We start from the raw sequence: 21,870 nt of genomic DNA, 5'->3' as shown, positions 1-21,870 counted from the left end.
ATGGCTTAGTCAGTAAAGTACTTGTAGCACAAGCATGAGGATCTAGTTGGATCCCTAGCACCCATGTAGAAGCCAGGCACAACAGTGCATGTCTGTAACCCCAGCGCTGGGGAGGCAAAGACAGGATGATTTCTTAGACTTGGTTGTTGCCTTCTGACCTCCACATGAATTTGCATACATCTTCATGCACATCTGTACATGCACATGAGCATGCACACACATGCTACATACACACACACAAATAAAAAATTTAAAAATTAAAAAAAATTCTATCTTCCATTTGCTGAGTATATCCATATGTGCTTTAAACCACAGAAAGAATTCAAAGTTTACATTCAGTAAACTTGGTACCTTATCATGAAACAAAGAAAGAAGTTTTTTGTTTGGTAAAACTTTTTCAAGTTTAATTTGCATTTGTGGGTCTTCAAGAAGCAATTAAAAAGCCCTATGTGTAATTTCATGATAATATTATAGCTTGCTTTGCTATTTATGGGACCCTGTTTAAAAATGTGGGATTCAAATATTGATTAAGTCATTACCAACATTAGAGCATTCAGCTACAGCAGTTTTTTAAGTGGCTAAGTAGGAGAAGTGGCATATTTGTAACATATATTTTCATTACCCAGTACTCTTTCTATAAAGTAGTGCCATAGCCAATGTTTCCATATAAGCACACAGAGTAAGAGGTGTTTTTTCAATACATATTTTTATTGAATTTTTGTGCATTTCATACAAAACATCTTAATCACATGTAGACACCCTCCCCTATCTGCACTCCTTTATCGCTATCCCCCCACACTGAATTTCATACATTCTGTCATATATCTTAAGGCTTATCAAGACAAGTTTTTGTCCCCACATGTCTCTTGGTGTGAGTTCATCTACTGGAGCTTGGACAGCCTATCTAGCATCATACTCTTAAAGAAGACCAACTCTCCCTCACTCAGCAGTGATCAGCTGCCAGTAGTTTCTCAGCTAAGGTTGGGGCTCCTTACCCATTTCCCCATTTATATGCTGGGTTTTTGTCTGGTTTGAGTTTGCATGGGTCTTGTGCATGCTGTCACCATTGCTGTCATTGCATATGAGCAAGTTCTTCACCATCTGGAAAACTTTGTTTCCTTGTGGTCATCCACCACCCCTGGCTCTTACAGTCTTTCAGCCCCCTCTTCTGCAATGATCCCTGGGCCCTGGATAGGTGAGGTTTAATAAATATAGGAGTCCTATCCAGGGACAGGCACTCTTCAGTCTTTTATTCTCTACAGTTTGGTCAATTGTGGCTTTCTGTGTTAATTACTCTCTGTTGCATGAGGAGGCTTCACTGGTGAGAGTTGAGAGATGCATTAATATTCTCTTGGCCCCCTGTTCCACTATGTTCCTTGAACCTTAGGTGTAGAGGTTCCACTGTAGATGTGCATCTTAGGGCCGGGCATCTCACAGACATTTATTCTCTGTGTGTGATAAGTTGTGGAACTCTGTAACAGAAGCTTCTTTGATGAGTGGTGAGAGGTATACGTTGCAAATTTCATGATTTTTTTTTCTTTTTAAAAATTATGTATTTATTTCTATTTATGTACATGAGTATTTTGCCTGCATGTATATCAGTGCACCCATGTCCTGCAATGCCCACAGAGGCATTGGATCCCCTGGAACTGAACTTACAAATGGTTGTTAGCCACCATGTGGGTGCAGTCAGTGCTCTCGACTGCTGAGCCATCTCTCTAGCCCCAATTTTGTTTTTCTTAAGTGTTTTTTTAAACTAATAAGAGTTTTTGTGTATGTGTATATGGTGTGTGTGTGTGTGTGTGTGAATATGGGTGCATGCACTCTGTGGCATACATGTGGAAGTCAGAGGACAACTTTCAGGTGTGTGCTCTCCTTCCATCATGGGTTCCAGAGATTAAACTCAGGTTGTCAGGCTTTCCAAGAAAGCACTTTTATCCACTGAGCCATCTTACTAGCCCAGGAAATAGATTTAATTATAGGCGTTAAATCAAAACATATCCCACAAAACTAAAAAACAACAACAAATGGCTGGGTGTGGTGGTGCATACTTTGAATCCCAGCACTCAGGAGGTAGAGGTAGGCCAATGTCTGTGAGATGGAGGCCAGCCTGGTCTACATAGTGAGTTTCAGGCCAGCTGGGGCTACAGGGAGATTCTGTCTCAACAAATGAACAAACAAAAAAAAGCCCCTCATGAAACAAAACCCCAAACATACCCCATAGTACAGCCACCCCTCAGTAACTTCACATACAAAGTGCCCATGAAAATGATTTGGAGAAAGAATACCTTCTTCACAGTTATGATGCCAACTTGGAAATTTGGGTCCGTGTTAATATCAAAAGCATCTGCACCATCTCCATCCACAATAGTATATTTCATCTCTGCATTGATTCCTTCATCCAGGTCCTTGGCAAACACTCTCCCCACAGTGGAGCTAACTGGAGCAGATTCCAGCACACTCATCTGATAGTGTTCTGTGAAGAAGAGCAGGAGCATGAATTCTTGATAATCTGCCACTACAAAGCATGCCTTGTCATCATCACATTATGTCAGGCATACCATGCAAGAACATTTTTCTTGGTTCATGAATTAAAGATTGAGTTTTACAGTTGAAAATTTCGGTCCAGAGAGTCCACAGGTCATAGGCTGTGCTAAAGGTTCAACAAGGAGAAGTCAAAATTTCTTGATTCTGATCCTCAGAGTAAGATAAGGTAAAGGTGAAATTGTTCTCACCCCAGTCAGTCTACTTTCAGAGTAGTAGGAAGTACCTTGCTTCCCAATCTTCAGTATGCCCTAATGAATAGGAATAGTTCTTCCAAATATCAGGGTTTTTTTTTTTTTCTAAGCAAGAAAAAGCATGTGATCACAAAGAACTTATTTATTCTGTAGTATTTCAAAGGCTCACATTTCCCTTCATGTCCTGTCCAATATGCTGAGGTCACACCTGGCCAGAGTGACTGGAAACCAGTCATCTGTAGGGGAGAAACAGAGAGCAAGCCCCAAGTGCGGTCCATTATTGTGGCTTTGCAGCTGAGGCTCTCTGGCTGCCTCTCCATTGACAGACCCCTGATGCTTCTTGTTCTAGTTCCAAAATCAAAGACCAAAAAATGTCTGCCACATATAAGAAACTCAGCATTAACAATGCTCTCCTTTTTGAGTTGATGTCCTGACTCATAATTGAATTTAGTTTATTTTCATCTCTTTGAAGTTGTTCTTTGCTAATTTTTCTTTTCTGGGACCCAGCTTCTTGACATTCTTTGTTATTTTATCAATCATAGACTTAACACAAATCATGCACATTTTTAATATGTTTGTGGTCTCTGTTATTTTTATAATTTATTCATTTCTATTTGTTTCTCCCTCTGTGTATGTGTACATGCATGTATGAATTTATGGGCATCACATGCATGCAGGTGCCCAGGGAGGCAAAAGGGCATTAGATCTCCTGGAACTGGAGTTATAGGTGATTGTGAGCCACTTGATGTGGGTGCTGAGAACTGAACCAAGGTCCCTTGCAATAGTAGTAAACACTTAACCCCTGAGCCATCTCTCCAGCCTTTCTTTTATTTTAATATACCCTATGAGCCTGAGGCCAGGGGCTGAGGTTTCACAAAAATTTGGGGAGGCTGATGACTTATTGTACCCCACCTTACAGAGGAGAAGAATTAATATTTGCCCTTACAACTATGAGCAGTAAATCTCTACTGTGCTGTGAAAAGTCAATGGGCTGCACTTCCTTTTTTACAGAAATTTTTGGGAAATGAGTATCTGTGTATAATTTTCTCCACACCAGGAAAGCTATGCCGTGTTTAAACATATGTCTATAATTTCTACAAGTGATGTATTGTATTAGAAATAAAAAGCTTCAGGAGCTAGAGAGATGGCTCAGCGGTTATTTTTATTTCATATGCATGAGTATATTGCCTGCATGTGTATAAATGTCATGCAATGCCCACAGAAGTCAGAAGAGGGCATCTGATTCCCTTGGAACTGGAGTTACAGACCATATTTAGCTCCCAGTACATGTATCATTTTGTCAACATTTTACAGTCAATTATGACTCTATTTCTGCAAAGGAGGCCAAATGAAATTCATACAATAAGGAATCAGAAGAATAAAAGGGCGTAAGAGTTAATCCAAGATAGGATTAAGGAATATTGAAATCATTGAAATATAGCTTTCACAAATAAATGGGGAAATATTTAATGATGAGTTAAAGTAATTTCTTTGAAAAGTGCAAAAATATTGACAGCTTTAGTGGACCCACTATTAATGTGTGAAGAATGTTTAGAGACTCAGATTTGAATTATGTCATACGGCTCCATTTTTTTCTTCCAGGAAATGTGTTCCATCCTCCACTCCACCCTAAAAGCTCAATTATTACTGAATTTGAAACAGATACTTCACAAGTATAGTCTATAGTCTAAGTACACCTTAGAATAATGTTAGCATTTTAATTTGGGGTGAGCCTAAATTCCAGTCCTCTTCGTATTGTGTGATGCTAAAAAGAAGCTTCCATGTTTGAAGTGACAACACTTACACACAGCATGTCAAAATTCCTATACTTTTGAGCTTTGTAATAATTCGGTTCTTCTGCCTCCTCTCCCCTGCCTCCAACAGGGATGTCCCATGTGGTATCAAATTTGAAAAGTCAAATAGTTTAAGTATGTTAAAAAATCCACAGTGTACATACAGTGTACACAGTGAAAGTCACTCATGATCCAAAGATGGAATCCACAGGATCAGCAAAGCCACACAGAGCACTTCATATGGCATTCCACAAACTTTTCCATGTTGCACAGCATTCTGATCTGTAAACCAGTCAACTTAATAACCTATGTATTTGTACAATTTGTGAGATGTTTATCTAGGAGTCTCTCTTTCTTACTTTTTTTCATGAATGGTCATGGGAACTGTGCTGAGTAGTTTTTTTTTTGTTTGTTTTTTGTTTCTGTTTTGTCAACTCGACACAAACGAGAGACACCTGGGAAGAGGGAAACTCAGCTGAGGAATTTCCTACTTTCCTACATCAAACTGGCCAGTAGCCATGTCTGCAAGACATGTATTTTTTTTTTGCTTTTTGACAGAGTCTCCCTAGTCTCAGCCCACCCAGAACTCACTATATACACCAGGCTGGCCTCAGTCTCACAGAGATCCTCCTGACTGCCTCCTGAGGGCTGGGATTAAAGGTGCAGGCCACCATGCCTGGCGTTGTAAGACATTTTCTTAATTGGTGATCCGTGAAGGAGGGCCCATTCCAATGAGGACAGTGCCATCCCTGGGCAGGGGGGCCTGGGTTGTGTGAGGTAAGTAACTGAACAAGCTAGCGAAGCAGGCCGGTAAGCAGTGTTCCTTCATGGCCTGTGCTTCAGTGCCTGCCTCACAGGTTTCTGCCTGGAGTTCCTGTCCTGACTTCCTTCAGTGTTGGATTGTGACCTGGGAACTGTAAGCTGAAATAAACCCTTTCCTTCTCAAGTTAGTTTTGGTCAGTGTTTTATTACAGCATCAACAATCAAACTGGAACAGGAACCTTTTGTATACAGTTGCAAGTCACTATTCGAGCTCTTTAAGGGTCACTTACTCTGGTTGATTCAAAGTATTAGCTATTCAGCTAATATTGTCTGGTTTGAGTCTGCTTCTACTATTTTTAGTTTAGTGGTGTGCGACTCTGTGTGTGTGTGTGTGTGTGTGTGTGTGTGTGTATGGGTGGATGTGTGTACACTTGAATGTGGAAGCCAGATATAAACCTTGGGTGTTATTCCTCATGTGGCAACCTTATTCTTTTTGAGACAAGGTCTCTCACTGACTTGGAACTTGCCAAGTAGGTGAGGCTAGCTGGCCAGGGAGTCCCAAGGATCTGCTTTTTCCAATTCCCCACCATCAAGATTACAAATCGGCACCACCACCCTAACCTTTTATTAATGTGAGTTGAATTTAGCTCCTCATGATTGTAAGACGTGACTCAGGTATCTCCCCAATTCCACCCTTCCTTCCTTCCTTCCTCCCTCCCTCTCTCCCTCTCTCCCTCCCTTCTTCCTTTCCTTCCATCCTTTGTTCCATTTTCTTTCTTTAAAAAAATAATGGGGGCTGGAGAGATGGCTTGGCAGTTAAGAACACTGGCTGTTCTTGCAGAAGACCTGGGTTTGAATCCCAGCACCCACATGGCAACTAACAACTGTTGGTAACTCCAATTCCAGGGGATCCACCAGCCTCTTCTGTCCTCGGTGGGGGGGGGGATTGCACGAAACAGGTGCACTTACATACATGCAGGCAATACAAGCAAACACATAAAATAAAAATAATAAAATATTAAAAAAATAAAATAAATAAAAATCCCTCTTTCCCCAGCTAAGTCTTCAACCTGGGATTGTGTCTGCTGTTCTGAATTCTCCAGTTTCCCCCTCAGGCACTCACTTTTCAAAGTCACATTTCTGTTCCTGGGCTCTGCTCCACCATCTTAGCTCTCTATTTCCACCTTCCTTAAGGACATTCAACCTGATTGTTCTGCTGTCACTTTGTATTCAAATCTGAATTTGTCTCCCTCTTCCCTGCCTCCAGTTCCATTATGCACCCTCTGTTTCCATCAGCAGTACAATCCTTCTCCCTGTCACACAGAGTGAAAACGTTGTTGTCTTTGACTCCACCTTAGCTCTGGTTCCCTTAGCCAAGAGGTAAGAGTCAGAACTCCATTGTTTCCTATTTGTCTCACCCCTCCCTGCCATTTCCTTAATTTCTTATCAGCTCAAGTTCAGACCACCCTGCAAGCCTCCTGTAAGGCCCCCTTGCTTCATCTCTGCTTTTGCTAATCTGTCTGAGCTGGATAGCTTTAGTGTCAACTTGATACACCTCGGTTGAGGGAGCCTCAATTGGGGGAATTGCCTCCATTGGACTGGCCTGCGGCCATGTCTTTGGAGGAATTTTCTTGATTATTGAATGATATGGGTGGGCCCAGCCCACTGTGGGTGGTGCCACCCCTGGGAAGGTGGGCCTGTGTTGCATAAGAAAGCAGGTTGAACAGGGGTCAGGGGAGTAAGCCAGTAAGCAGCATTCCTCCGCAGCCTATGTGCCAGCTCCTACTTCCAGGTTCCTGCCCTGAGTTCTTACCTTGGGCTCTCTGATGAACTGTGACCCAGGAAATGTAAGCTGAATAAACCCTTTCTTCCCCAAATTGGCATTGGTCAGTGTTTTGTCACAGCAATGGAGAAACAAACTAGAACACCATCCTTCAAGTTTCTTGCGAAAAATGATTCTATGAATTTCATTAGAAATACAGTATATGGAGCTGTAGAAATGGTTCAGTGGTTCTTTCAGAGGACCCAGGTTTGGTTCCCAGCACCCACATGGTGGCTTACAGCCACCAGTAACTTCATCTCCAGGGGATCTGATGCCTTCTTCTGGCCTCCATGAGCATTGTATACACATTATGCACACATTGAAGATCAAGAGTAGGTCTTGATTTTAGGAGTCTCTGAATATATAATGATGTATGCAGTTTTATTTCTAGACATATATGTATGATATTCACATATATGTATATAATGTATATATACATATAAAATATATTTGTTTTTCTTGCATGGAAGTTTCTCCTCAGGTGAATTCTAGTGCAGCAGACTCTGTTGCTTTGTGCAGGCCTGTGTGTAACATACCTCAGATAGTGTCTGTAACTGAAGTGTTTGAATGAATGTGGCTTCTTTCATCCTGGGATGTGCTCTTTTCTGCCTATATAAATCCTTCATATTCTACAGTCTCCTGTTCGATCTCATTCCCACATGAAGTCTTCATTCATCTCAGTTTGTTTAGAACAAGAAGCCAAACAATCCATACGCATTTCACTAACCATTCTATGCTTCTTAATTTTTCCATATTGTAGGACCAATCAATACAAGAACCTACTTAACTTGCACCATTTGTGAACTCTTCAAACACTCCTTATTGATTTCCCCTTATGTATTGAATGTGTAATCCTCAGGTAAATCTTAAACTTAGATGGGCAGAGATGAGAGTCTGTGTCCCTCAGACCTGCTGCCCTTACAGAACAGGTACTTGGCACCATGTGTACAGTGTTTGGTTAATATGGCCATATGGTGACTGTTAAGCTATAGCTTTAGCTCAGTTTCAGGAAATGTGCACTCAACACATTCTTATGTGAATACTATCTCTCAAGGGGTGAAGATTGGTTCATGCATTGGCATGATCATAACAAAAATCTCAGCTATGGCAATGACTGTGGCCTCTGAAAGTTTAACACTATCCAGAAAATCTTACTCTTTAGTGTCTAATTTTGTGCAGATGAGTGGGTGTGACCACCAGGAAAAAAAACCTAAGGAGATTTCACTGGGAAGAAATAGCCAAAAAGAGTCCAGAGGACACTGGTTCGGTGGTGTGGGAAGCTGAAGCTCAGCAGGAAGACGGCGGTGTGAGAATTTCATAATGAATGTGGCCGTGGAAAGCACGGGTGAGTGAACTGAGCACTCAGTCTAATCTTTCTTGCAAACCTCTGTAGCAGGTGGGGTCCCACTGGCCTGAGAGCTGTGCTCTGAGTGGTTACGTACTTACTCTGGGGAAAGCGGGGTGGGTTATCATTGACATCTGAGAGGGTGATGTTGACTGTTGTGGTTCCAGCTAATCCTCCGAGCTGCCCTCCCATGTCCTTGGCTTGGATAATCACTTCATAGTATTCTTTGGCTTCTCTGTCCATGTTCATGAGTGCTGTCCTAATTACACCTACAGGATAGAAATGATTTTGTTTTTAAAAAATAAAACCACATGTCTAGTTTGTAAAAGACTCATTTGTAGGCTTTTCCCTTGTGCTTCGTAAATATTTAACACTGAAGTGCATGTCACCGCTTTTATTAAACTTGAGGGTAAAATCCAGCTTCAGAAAAGCACATGCTGAGACAAAGAGTGAGGAAGTAGTATCTCAGCAGGAGGGGCTAAGAGGCTGACTTCCTTTGGCAATGTTCCTGAGAGAGAACGGGAGGTGGCAGCAGTGATTTTCTTACAGACTTGGGGAATTGTGTCAAAGGCAAATGTGGACTGCTCTGTCTCACCAAGGAAAACTGGGACTTTGAGTTCAGAAAACAAAGCTTCATATGTCTACAGATCTGTGATTTTTAGATTATTCTTCTTCAGCGCTTTCTCCCTTTAGGCCCCTAGAGGCTTGAAGCGTGAATGACTCTTTTTTAGATAACTGGCTCCTATTCTGATTTTCCCTGCCTCCCCACCACCTGTAAGTAGGGTTGAAATTCTGGTTAGACTTTCCTTTGTTACATATTCACTCTATTTTGTTATGTTTTGCTTACCTCTGTGCCTCACTGAATCCCCTAAGCTCGGACACAAAAGATGCACTGTGAGCTGTTTATTTTTACCATGCATAAAAGATGAACTTCCCCAGACAGTAACAGCAGCACAGAGGTGTGATGGTGCGGCTTTGTCTGGAGAAGAGGGGTCTAAACCAAATACACAAATTTGGAATTCAGGGATATGCAGAGATTTTTATCTTTTTAACCCTTCAGCTTAGGAAAGTTGACTTTCACATACCCCAGGAGAAGATGAAAGCTTATTTTGCTACAGGTTTATGACATGACCCCTTGGCTAAACGGACCTTTTACATGAAAGGGGAAGGGTCTGGGAATAAAAACCTGCCCTGGTTTCCTCCTATAATGTATGTACTGCATTTAATGACAGCATTCTAAAATGAACTATGCAGCGGTTTCTTCTTTTAAATGCCTCATGGGCACACCAATAACTATTGTTGCGTGTATTTTTGACCTTAACACTATAGATGCCCTTGGGTACTGTAAAAATAATGTAAGATACTTCTTAGGCTATAAAGGACGTGTTACCCTGTTTCTGTTGTTTTTCCTTCCTGTGGGCAACACTTCATTCTCTTCCTCTTCTCCCATAAGTAGAATTATTGAAGTTGCTGTTTCATGGATGTTTCTAACTACAATCTTTTTCTCTTCCTTCTTATTAATTTATTGTTCCTCATTTTCTACCTTTATGATACAATTTTCTGAATACCTGGATACCATTAGGACTTCTAGGGGAAAATTCTATCAGGTTGCTAAAGAATAGTACTATATTTTTTTTTCTTTTTCAAATAAAGAGGTGTCTTTGACTGCTCACCGTTGACCACCTTTCTGCGTAAGTGTGCCTGTGTTGTGCCCTTGGAGGTCACAAGAGGGTGTTGGATCCCCTGGAACTGGAATTATGGACAGTTGTTGGCCACCATGGGGATGCTGGGAATTGAACCTGGGTCCTCTGCAAGAGCAGCTAGCGTTCTTAACCACTGAGTCATCTCTTCAGTTCTAAGTTCCATCTCTTAAGTCTTGGTTTTCCCCTGTATAAAGTGGGACTAATGATACTGCCTATATGCTTTACAGGGGAGATTTAAAAAATGGTAATATTTATGAAAATGCTTGGAAAAGAAAAATCCTGGCACAAGTGCTGTAATGATATAGCAATTATTCTGCCCAATGCAAAAATGCTAAAATGGTTCCTCTTCATAGATTAAAACATACATTCTATAGTCAAAGGTCTTTGAGACAAATGAAGCTGCCCAGCTTCTCTTGGGCTCTCCTTTTCTGCCATGTTGATGTTTAACAATTCTGTTCTCTTGGCCATCCTCTCTTGTTAGAGCTTCCCCATCAGGACCTGCCTTTTTAGGGACCACATCCCATGTATCCTTTCCTCTTTCATCAAAATCTGTCTGCTCAGCAGCCATTCATTCTAGCCTTGAGCTCTGCTTAGCAAAGGTTGACTCAGCAGAGAGAATGTCAGACCCCATGGCAAGGGATGTACCTAAAATCATGTGAACCTGGTTAGCACTTCACTTCCCAATTTTCCTATCCATTAAATGACTGATGCTGAGCTGGATGATTACCCCATAGGCTCTTTCTTGTTTCAGAGTCTGTAATTATAGCTCTAGAGCAAGCCCAGGTCAATGTGTCAATCTTCTTTTGTCTTCCTGGAGTTACAAAAGACTTTGGACCCTGGGAAGATATTTGGGATTTTTGGAGGCTAGTGAGGAACTATTTGTGTGTAGGTAGGGTTTTGGCCTCCCCAGCAGCCCAGGCACACTGTTTTTGCATAGCGTTGCTTCTACCCACAGGCAGTGCTAGTGTACTCTCTTAATCCTAAAGCTTAGAACAGTCTTCTCTGCTTAATATACTCACTGGAGAGACCATGAAAAGGAGACTTGGGTCCATCCTTAAGTAGGAGTTAGAAAGGGTTATGGAAGAAACAAACACCTGTAACTTGACTCTTTCATTGGATACCTGTTTTGGAGTCCACAGAAAAATATGGCTGGCCCTGAAGAATGCTGTACACTACTCGGGCACTGTTCCCGTAGGTTGGGTCATCAGCATCTGTGGCTGTTACTTGGATAACAGAGGTACCTGAGGGAGAGAAGTTGTGGAAATCAGTTCAAGTCCAGCTGTCAAGGTCTGATTGTGATCCTGAGTGATCATCCTTCAAAGCATTTTGTGGATGTTATGTTTGCTTCTCTGGGAGAATCTCCTTTCTACATCAAGCTTCCCTAATTCCTACCTTGTTATTTAATGGGGATGATAGTCATTTGTGTTTCAATCCTTAGTAAGCACTAAAGTCAACACCACCTTTGGAGTCTTCATTGTTCTTTGTGAATAACCAGTGTTTCCCATTACAAATCATATATCTATCAACAGTCTAATTTTATTTATTATTAAAGAATCAGAACTAGAAGACATTGTATGACTTATTACTATTTAAAATGGTTGATTCCAATGTCCACATAGCTTCCTGCCTGCTGAAGGACTTAGTGGTCATTTGGGGTTCAGTTTTCTGATTTCTGTACATGTTCTCTTCTGTGCCTATACAGGAGGATCTCCTATAGGGCATCTGCTATTTGTGAACATCAGTGTATCACCAGCTTACCTACTGGTGACATTTCTGGCACGGTGGCGACATAAGGTCCATCTAGGAACCTGGGCTCATTGTCATTGATATCTTGGATTTTGATGATGAACTCTGACTCTGGTTCCATTGGCCGGCCTGTTCGCCTGTCTAGGGCTTGAGCCCTTAGAGTGTACTGGGCTCTCTCCTCTCTGTCGAGCCTCTGAATGGCATGGATGTCTCCAGTGGTATCATCAATGGTAAATACGATGCCTGCGCCCTCTCCTGACAGGATGTATTTGATGGAACCATCTCCCCTGTCCATGTCTGAATGAAGCTGGGAAGCAAAAACATCAAAACCTCATTATGGATATGAACAGGTATTGGAAATAAATTGATTTTCACTTTGGTACAGACTTATGCACCAAAGGAATGTTTTGTCATTCAAATGTTTATAAAGCCTGAAAAGAGCTCCTGTGTTTTGAGTGTTATTGTATCAAAGAGCAAGTACACATTTTCTATATCATATTTAGTGTCTTGATCTTAATATTTTAAAATTACTATCTTTGAGAAACATAACAATCTCTAGAAAGTATGGGTCCTTGATGTGTGAATAGGAAAGGAAAAACCCATTATTAAAGGGAGAAAACTTTCTTTTCCATTTAAGAAAAAGAAAATAGACAAGTCTAAACATCTTAAAGTAAAAACTAAATTGGCATAGGTAAGGTAATTTCAATAGTATATAAAATGTTTATGAAAATTCAAATTACCTTAAAAACTGAAAGAATGACTCATTAAAAGGCTAAAAGTGGGGCAGGCAAGAAGGCTCAGTGGTTTAAGGCGCTTGCTGCCAAGTCTGATAACTTGAGTTTGATCTCTGGAATCCACATGGTGGAAGGAGAGAACTGGCTCCTGAAAGTTGTCTTCTGACTTCTACATGCCCATGTATATAAACATACACACACACACACACACACACACACACACACACACACTCATACACACACACACGCTAAACTAATACAAATTATAAGAAGAATTAAAGGGTATTCTTTGGTATTTTGGAGACAGGGTCTCCCTGTAACCCCAGCGGAACTCACTATGTGGACCAGGCTGGCCTTGAACTCACAGAGATCTGCCTGCCTCTGCCTCCCGAGTGCTGGGATTAAAGGCACACGCCACCACACCTGGCTAAGACTGCTGTATTGGAAATACCATGCGACTCTAAGTGACTGAGACTCTACCTCCTGAGTTAAGTTTCAGGTGTCAAATGGACTTTAACTGATGATTTTTCTTTTTCAAACAGCAGTATCTCCTTTTGGCAGGACTCTTGAGTTTAACTGATTTATTCAAATCTGTATGTGGATGGGCCTGTTAGAGAAGTGCGTCTCTGTCTATGCAACTGTATTCTTCTTAGACTCTTTATAATAACTTCTCCAAAGGCATCCAGGAGTACTGTTTTTACTCAAGCCTAGAAACACATTTCTTTCTTAATAACTGTAGATAATCTGTGTGGACCACTAGAACCCTGGAACTCTGTGTTATCCTTTAAGTAAAGGTCCTTTTCCAAAGGAGAAAAAAATCATTAAATGTAGTAAGCACCACCAACTCTGTTGCTTCCTTTGTTTTCAGCACTTGCATAGTTCAGCAACAGAGTTCACAAGATTAATTTATAAAACAGATAACCAGTGTTAGGCCTAGGGTGGGGAACCAAATATAACTGACCTGAACATGGTCTATGTCAGTTGTCAAGTGAATGCCCTTGACATGTTATTTACTGTCCATAACCCTTAATTTTCTCATATTATAAATGGAGAACAGCATTAATACTTATGCTGAAGGCTTACTGGGATCATTAGAGATTAATGAATGTAAGGCACTGAGCACAGTTCCTTTCCCATAATAAGAAAGCTATAAATGGGACTGCTTATGGTGATGACATACATGCAGAGAGAAAAGGGTATAACATACCCAGCTCTTCTCTGCTCCCTTCAAGCCTCCAAGCCAAACCAAAGTGGAGGCAGAGCTCAGTGGCCAGGCTGCAGGCAGCACTGAGAGGCACTGCCTGCCGTCCAGAGGATTAAGGTGTAGGGACAGCAGTGTGACACCTGGAAGTGCATTCACAGCCTGCTCAGATAGGGACAGCATCAGAAGCTGGGACTGGCTTTGAGCTGAGGGCAAATTGACTCCTGGCCAAGTCATGCAGCCTAGAGGAACCCAGCTGTGTCTTATCTAGAGAAGGGAAATAAGAGAATAAAATCGTCCAAAAAGTAGCTTTGAATTTTTTTTCTGCTTAAAATATTCTATATAGAATACAAAGTCTTCATATTTCTTTATTCCATATACATTATCACCACAATTTTTTACAACTCATGTCTTCTATTTATGCAGTTTAAAAAGCAAAAATGTGCCCAGACACATTGTGTAAAAGAAAAAGACATTTAGTTTGGAACTGGGCACAAAGAAGTGCAAGCCATTCCATTTGGAACTGTTCTTCCCGGCAGAAAAATGGAATTGGGGGGAGAAAGACAAAGATCTCAGGAATGTTTTGAATTATATGAGAAAAAGAATTTGCACATATAAGGCATATGACATTGGATGTGCAGTGAAATAGGTTAATTTAGGGCATGACAAGTCATGGTGGGCATAGAGGCTGACACAGCATGCACTGGGGACAGTTTTGAGGTATTCTGTTTATGACCTAAAAACTTTTGGCATGTGAGCCTTAAAAGACTAATCGCACTTGATATCATAGGCCAGCCTAAGTGCTTTGGCTTTGGAGTAGGCTTAATAAACATCAGACCCAAGCAAGGTCACTACTGCTGAGGAGGAGACCATCCTTCCTGAGTTTGATGAGGCTGGCTGAAGTCAGGTGGAATCAGGGCTGAAGTTTGGATTTGCTCTCTCTGCTTTCCTCTGCAGTGGGAGAAGTGGGGGAACCTTTGTACACTCTGAATTCCCTGAAGGTACAGACTATATGACCTTGGTGTGTGCCCTGGTGTGTAGTATATGCTCAGTAAAACGTTCTTAAAAGAACACTGTAGGGTCAGGCTAAAGGTTTTTGTGCAACCATGTTATCTTTATTTTATTTTTTCTTTGGTCTTTTTGAGACAGGGTCTCCCTGTAGCCCCAGCTGTCCTGGATTCACTATGTAGACTAGGCTGGCCTCGAACTCACAGAAATCCGCCTACCTCTGCCTCCCAAGTGCTGGGATTAAAGGCATGCGCCACCATGCCCTGGGTTAGTATCCTTCAGTTGGCTTTTGAATGTGTCTATAGGTTTGCAAGGGGAGGGGAGAAGGGCTCCTACAGTGCCAGATGAGGGGCTATGAAGGGAGGTTACACAGAACTGATTCCTGAAGAATACAGTTATATGTGCCCAGGATCCTGTCAGGGAACAAGACCCACATCTGTTAGTTATTTTAAAAGCACTGATGATGGGGGGCGGGGACTGAAAAGGCAAGAGAGAAAGGAAGTATCAGAGCCATGGAACTCCAGGAAAGAGCCAGGACCTTCTGGCAGGGGCAACAGGCAGAGCATCTAAAAGTTATAGGAGGCACCACTTGAGGCTGGTCCTGAGGCCTCTGAAGAGAGCGTACTACCTGGGGGTGGGTATTCAGGGGCTTAGGTGAGCCCTTTCCATCAAGTCCTGGAACTAAAGCCTCTGAGAAGGGGGTGCCACAGGTAGCATTGGTATTCTTGAGGGAATGCGATAGGGTTGGGAGTTTGAAAAATCTCCAGACTAGGTTCAATGGTGGAATAAGGGAACAAGTTGTTTATCTTTCTTCTAGCCTCCTACCTTCCCTCTGGTACATTGCAGTTGGGAAAAGATAAATCATGGCATTAGTGTTCCAACTCTGATCACAGAGTGGAGCTTGGAAAGATGATGGTAGAATTGAGGGACACTAAGGAGCTTAAAATCAACTCAAAAATATGCATGGAGTATTTGGATCTACAAGCCACAGAATATACATTTGGTTGTAGAAATTGCCAGGGAAGGACATGAACAGTTTTTTTTAAGTCACTTAGAAAATTGACAGTGCAATAAAAATATTTTACCTTTATTCAACTTAATTCCAGCTAACACAAAGTGAATTTCAGCTATGACACATAGTTATATTTTGGGAAAACATTCTCCTCTTTCTCTGAAATCTCTGACCCTGAAATCGTGATGGATGGATGACTATTGCCTTTGTACCTTTTGTACCTTGTAAATCTCTACACTTTAAGATCTTTAGCCAGAAGAGGAGAGAATACTGGGAACTACATACAAATTCTCAAAAACAATTTTAGTTGATATAGGATTTCGTGAACAGGTGATTTTCACTGTGTTTGTCATCCTTCTGAATGTCTGGTGATCTGGTAAGTGTTTACAATTGTGCTTAGTCAGTGACTGTATGAGTTGGACCCACAGATTTGTACACAAGTGCAAACTCTGCATCCACCTCTTTGCATATGTCAATACAATCTAGCTTTAACTGGACACTGCCTTGTTTCTAGAAAACCCAGTGTGCATTTGATAAGGCTATACCAGCTACAGCTGATAACTATTGCAATACTCCTTCCTGAAGTAAGCAAGTACTCTGGCAGGCTCTCTAAACAGACATCTTCTAGGGCTCAGAGTGACAAGCTGGCCATCCCTGGGGTAAAGAGGATGAAAGGTGGATGGATTCTCTCTCAAAAAGGACAGAGGGGAAACATGCATGGGTGGGTGAATTTACAAGTACCTTCTGTGTGTGGAGTGACACAACAGTGCAGGGGAAAACCCAGCATGCTGACTGGGACAGCTGACTGGTGAGAAGTGTAGGGTCTGTGTCCTGAGTTGAGCATGGTTACTCTTGAGGGTGTTACACAGCTGTATCTCCCAACATCAGTGATTGGGGTTCAGGAAGCAGCCTTCTTTAGATTCCTGATCCCACATCACTAGTCTAGGTGTTGTTAAGGCTAAGGTTCAGTCACTGGCCTGCTACTTGAAGAAAAATAGAAAAAAAAAAACCCACATAACTTCAGGGGAAGAGTGACTGCTATTGAGATCTGGGCATTATTTGCAGTCAGTGTGACTGGATGGTGAATAGAGCTTCCCTAACGCTAGTTCTCTAGGTTGATTATACTTATCTCACAGCATAGTGATAATGAGCAGATGGCGTGCTTTACACGAAGGTGACTGACACAGCATGGCCTTAGCCCCCCGCAATATTAGTTGCCCTTTTCTCTCTGCACTTTTGTTTTGGCCACTTCTGCACTGGGTCTGGGAGATCTGGACAAGGTTAGGGCACAGCACTTCCATTTCTGTCTTTTGAAAGAGTGGAGGGAATTCTAAATCAGATGAGACTATAAAGTAACTACTGACTACAAATACATTCTTTAACTTACTTTAGTAATAACCGCATTGTATCTACTTTGAAGGACTGTTTTACAAATTCCAAGAAGCTGGGTCTTTGGGATTTGGAGGAGACTGAAGAAGTGGCTTTTGGGTGAGACCCTGAGGATTCTGAATGCTGCTTGAAAGGGGTGGCCACAACCTGTTAGGGCAGCAGCGTGGGCACACAGCTGTGTGAGTGTCAGATGAGGGGAGACGACTGCAAGAACTTCTACCTTGGCTCTGATCTGAGAAAGTGTGAGCAAGCCTCTAATGAGGAAGATGTCCTTGAACCATATGCTTCATCAGAAGGTCCACGTGGGTGCTTCCAAGGGGAGTCAAATGTCCCCAGAGGAGTCATTCCACAGGGGACAGGATTGTACCTGCTCAGTTAATCTAACCATAAGAAATAGAGAACCATAGTAATGAAGAAACTCAGAGAGGAAGATGTAAATCTGAGAGAAACTGGCAAGGTGATGTAGATAGCTATGGTAACTAATTGTACATGGAGGGTAAAGAAGATAAAACAGAAGTAAAGGAAAGATTTTGAGGGCATGGGTGTTTGCTACAGCATTAAGCATGCCTTGGCAGCTGCTCCTTTCCAGAGTGAACTCTCTATACAGCTGTTGCTGCTACTGAGAACTACAAAGTCACCATAAGTAAATCTCACAGATGCTGTGCTGAGCTCTTCATGTGCGTCAGCTTATGAAGTTCCTGCCACCCTTTAATTACATACCTGTTTGGCCATCTTCTTATGTGGCCAGTGCCATGTTAAGTCCTGGGGATAAAATGGGAACAGTACTCTTGCCCTCATGGAGCTTCTAGTCTAGTCAGAGGCTTTAAATACTGAACATGTAAGTGAAAAGCACTGTAGACTGTGAAACAAACATTGGTGAGATACTCTTACAGAGGCTTCCTTAGAGAGGGGCCCAGGAGAGTTTGGGCTCCAAATGAGCCCAGACAGAGGAAGGGGTGCCCACTCTGGGAGAAGCCATGGGAAGTGCATTTCACTGTGGAGGAATGAGTCAAGAAACATCTTATTTGTGGGAAGTGCAGAAGGTCATGTTCCTGGAACCCTAGGACTAGGGAAAGAGTAGCATAAGAAGTGTCTATACTCTAGAGGCAGCAGGGTGAATAAGCTCTAAGAAAGTATATGGAGGACTTCTGTCCCTTTCTATGTGAAGAGGGACGAGACTTAAATAAAGGAGTGATATAATCTGAGTTTTACAAAGGTCTTGTGTAGAGAATATGTTGGAAGTGCAGGTAGGCAGGAAGAGATTGGTTGGGAGGTCAGGTAGATATTTACCTAGGTGAAAGAAAATGGTGGAAGTAGAGGTTGGAGAGATGAAGGGTTTGTATTTATTTGGGCACAGGACCAACAGAATTTCAGGAAGAGAGAATGTAGAGGCTGAGAAAGAGAAAAGAGACTACTAGGTCTTTGCGTGTGTGTGTGTGTGTGTGGAGGTAGGTCAGATGACAACCTCGCTTTCTACCTTGTTTGATACAGGGTCTGTTCTTCATTGTTGGATGCTGTGCACTCTAGGATAGCTGGCTCATGAATTTCCAGGGAGTCTTCTGTTTCTATCTCCCTCATTGTAGGAATTACAGGATTACAGATGCATGTTAAGACATGCATTACAGGAATTACTAGGATTACAGATGCATGTTAAGACACATGGCTTTGACATGAATTCTGGGGATTCTAGCTCAGATAGTCATCCTTATGTGCTAAGCACTTTATCCACTGATTCACCTCCCTAACCAGACTACTTGGTCTTTGGTCTTAGGAATGGGGTGTTGGCAATGTTGAGACAGGAAAGACTGGGGCAGCATTGGTTTGGAAGGAAAAATTAGTTTCTTATGTGATATTTAGGTCTATGGGTCATAAACGTGAAGATATCACACATACAGCAGGATTAATGAGTCTAAGGCTTAGATGAGTGGTTTTAAGAGAGAGATGGAGGCTCTTCATTTATTGACCTAGAAATGATAGTTAAAACCACAGGCATGTCAGATCCACCAGGAAACAAGTATGGCTGGGAAAGAGTCCTGGGTAAAGCAGATAAGCTCACAAGTGAGAGGGGTTCAGCAAAATGGAGAAAGCCAGCTATTGAGGCTGCAGTAAAGAAGGAAAGTGGGATTGTGATACTCATTAACACTGAAATGGGATAGTGGGTTCAAAAGACTAAGCCAGCAGTGTCCAGGCTGTGCCTGGGAGGTTTTATAAAGTGAAGTCATTGGGTGGGCAAAAAGGAGGTCCTGAGCCATAGTGGAAATACAATTTCAGGGCTGTGGTGGGGAAAGCTCCAGGTACCTGGCCGAAGAAAGGAGTGGAAGGGGCGGAGGAGGTGGCCCAGTGACCTCTGTGGCACTACACTCAGATGTGCACATTCACACACACACACACACACACACACACACGCACACACACACAATTAAAAAATAAAAATGAGTCTTTCAATAAGAAGACAGGAGTGACAGTCAACTGTTGAGACTGTTGAAGACAGGAGTTCACAGGGCTCTCTTGGAGCACCTTTCAGGGCTGGCCATGGAACCATGTATGTTTGTACCTAAAACTCATGTTCTTAACCTTGGTGCTAAACAAGTGTTTAAGTTATCATCTGAATGAATTATTTATTTTTTAATTAATTCACTGTCTCCCATTCTCTCTCTCTTCATTGCTTTCACAAGCTGGTCTCTGATTAACATCCAAATAAAGTAAACATAGCAGAAAGCCAGGATTAAAAATGAAATGATAGAGAAAAATCAAGGGACTTTGTATACAAAGTTTATAAATATATTCATTGATTGTCTCCATTATCCCAAAACATAGGACATTCTGAAAGGAAGAATGTTTCATCCTTTTTTGATGTTTTTGTTTTTATTTCTCATTAAACTTAGGCCTCAGGCTATACCTGTGGATGAGCTTTAGAAAAAAATAAAACACAACAAAATATGAAAGTTCTACTCTCCCTTTCGCATTTCTGTTTCTCCTTTCCCATTCTGCTATTTTCCGAAGATTGTTGCTGCTTCTGTTGAAGGTTGAGTGGCTACTGCAAAGTTGCTATGTTTGACTTTTTCTTCAAAACATGGTACTAGTTTTTCCCACTCTGAACAGAGGCATAGAAAAGGAGAAAAATGTTTCTGACTGGTATCCAACAAAACAAAAAGCTGTATTTTAGAGGGTCAAGTAACATTTTTCTTGGTTCTCAGACAGGTGAATGTTTGTACTCCATTCATGGTAACATCCAATTTCAACAATATGTACCCCAAGAAGTTTTCTTGCTACTGGGTGTGTCTTACCTTGCCGACATACAAAGGGTCTGTCCCAGTGTACTCTTCCAGCACAAAAAACTGGTTCCAAACCCAGCTCCTCTTGGTTCGGTGATGTGACTGTTGCCTGTCTGAGGTGAGTGATTCTAACTGGTCTCGTGGTATTGGGGTGCTGGAGAGAACGGTGGTCGTAAGGTCCATCAATCCCCAAAAGTACAAGGACATGCCAAGTCCAAGCCAGCTCTTTGCATTGCTCATTCTACCCGAAGTCCACATGGGATTGCAGGGGTTCCAAAAGTAAAGCGCAGGGTGCCAAGCCACCGGAATGTATTATCAAAATTAAAAAAAAAAAAGTCACACCAGAGTTTATTGGATGGTTACTGCTTCCTGAACGAGATCCAAGTCAATCTCCTTGAAGTTGAGCCTGTCAAGTTAAGGAAAACAGTGTGAGGAGATTCCTTCTCGTGGACTTGCAAGTTCTTTAGATTGTCAATAAATATTTAGCTTTCTACTCTGTGAACTGATGAGTCAACTGGTTATCAAGTTAGAAATGCCTTGCTCATAAATAATATTTCAATACAAAGAGCACAATACATCTTGCTATAATCAGGTCAAAATATCTGGATCTGGGTTCTATGACAATAAAACTAGTGAATAACTTTCTTCAATGGTGGCTTAACTTACTGTGCTATTGATTGGTTTGAAAAATTAATAGCATATTCTTCAAAATATGTATTATCAAAAAGCCCCCTAAAGCCTTAAAAATAGCATTCCCTTCTAAAATTTATAGCTAATAACTAACATTTTTTATTAGCTCAACTGATCTTCTTGGCTTATTAAAAAATAGCAAAATTGAACTTTTTTCCCCTTTGCTACCCGCAATTATCTTATGCCTACCCGTTGCTGATAATTCTCTGAATCGTGTGCTTCATTTATAAGCAGCCATGGATCACTTCTGACTTTAATCATTCTCTGAGCTCATGAGAATTCAAGTTTCATACTCTACAGCTTCGGCTTTGAGGCACTGATAGGGGCTTCTAATGTGACCTTTCTAGGATGTGAATGGTCAGTTAATCATTACATCCTTCACAGAGGACTTTAGAGTGCTATTAGTCATATGCCACCCTGAGTAAGCTAAGAGTCGATCCAACAAATTTCCTTTCCTGACCCGAAAGACTCATTTAGGCAAAGGAACGTTAACTTCCACCCGGGGGACACCTTTTCATCAGTCAAACTTCTGTGACTGTGGAGTCAGATTTAGCCTCACTCTTGGGCTATGACCTCATCAACCTTTTTTCTTCCCTTCCTTGGCTGGGTTTAATTAGGTAGCATTGCACTAGAGCTACTCATCAAAGCAACC

General features: G+C 41.7%; 1 protein-coding gene across 1 annotated transcript in view; it reads right to left on the bottom strand.

The window, feature by feature from the left end:
- Window positions 1–21,870, bottom strand: part of Cdh20 (cadherin 20) — a 291,657-nt gene that overhangs the window by 69,584 nt on the left and 200,203 nt on the right. Inside the window, exons 2-6 of the mRNA XM_008840643.2 lie at window positions 20,541–20,934; window positions 11,922–12,216; window positions 11,285–11,404; window positions 8,562–8,729; window positions 2,289–2,476 (exon numbers count right to left, since the gene is read on the bottom strand). Coding sequence (XP_008838865.1) covers window positions 2,289–2,476; window positions 8,562–8,729; window positions 11,285–11,404; window positions 11,922–12,216; window positions 20,541–20,786 — 1,017 coding nt within the window. The 5' untranslated portion in view covers window positions 20,787–20,934. The remainder of the gene's footprint in view (window positions 1–2,288; window positions 2,477–8,561; window positions 8,730–11,284; window positions 11,405–11,921; window positions 12,217–20,540; window positions 20,935–21,870) is intronic.

This window comes from Nannospalax galili, unplaced genomic scaffold, assembly GCF_000622305.1.
Source record: "Nannospalax galili isolate Female #2095 unplaced genomic scaffold, S.galili_v1.0 scaffold298, whole genome shotgun sequence".
NCBI classification, from domain to species: domain Eukaryota; kingdom Metazoa; phylum Chordata; class Mammalia; order Rodentia; family Spalacidae; genus Nannospalax; species Nannospalax galili.
This window is presented reverse-complemented; position numbering and strand designations above follow the sequence as displayed.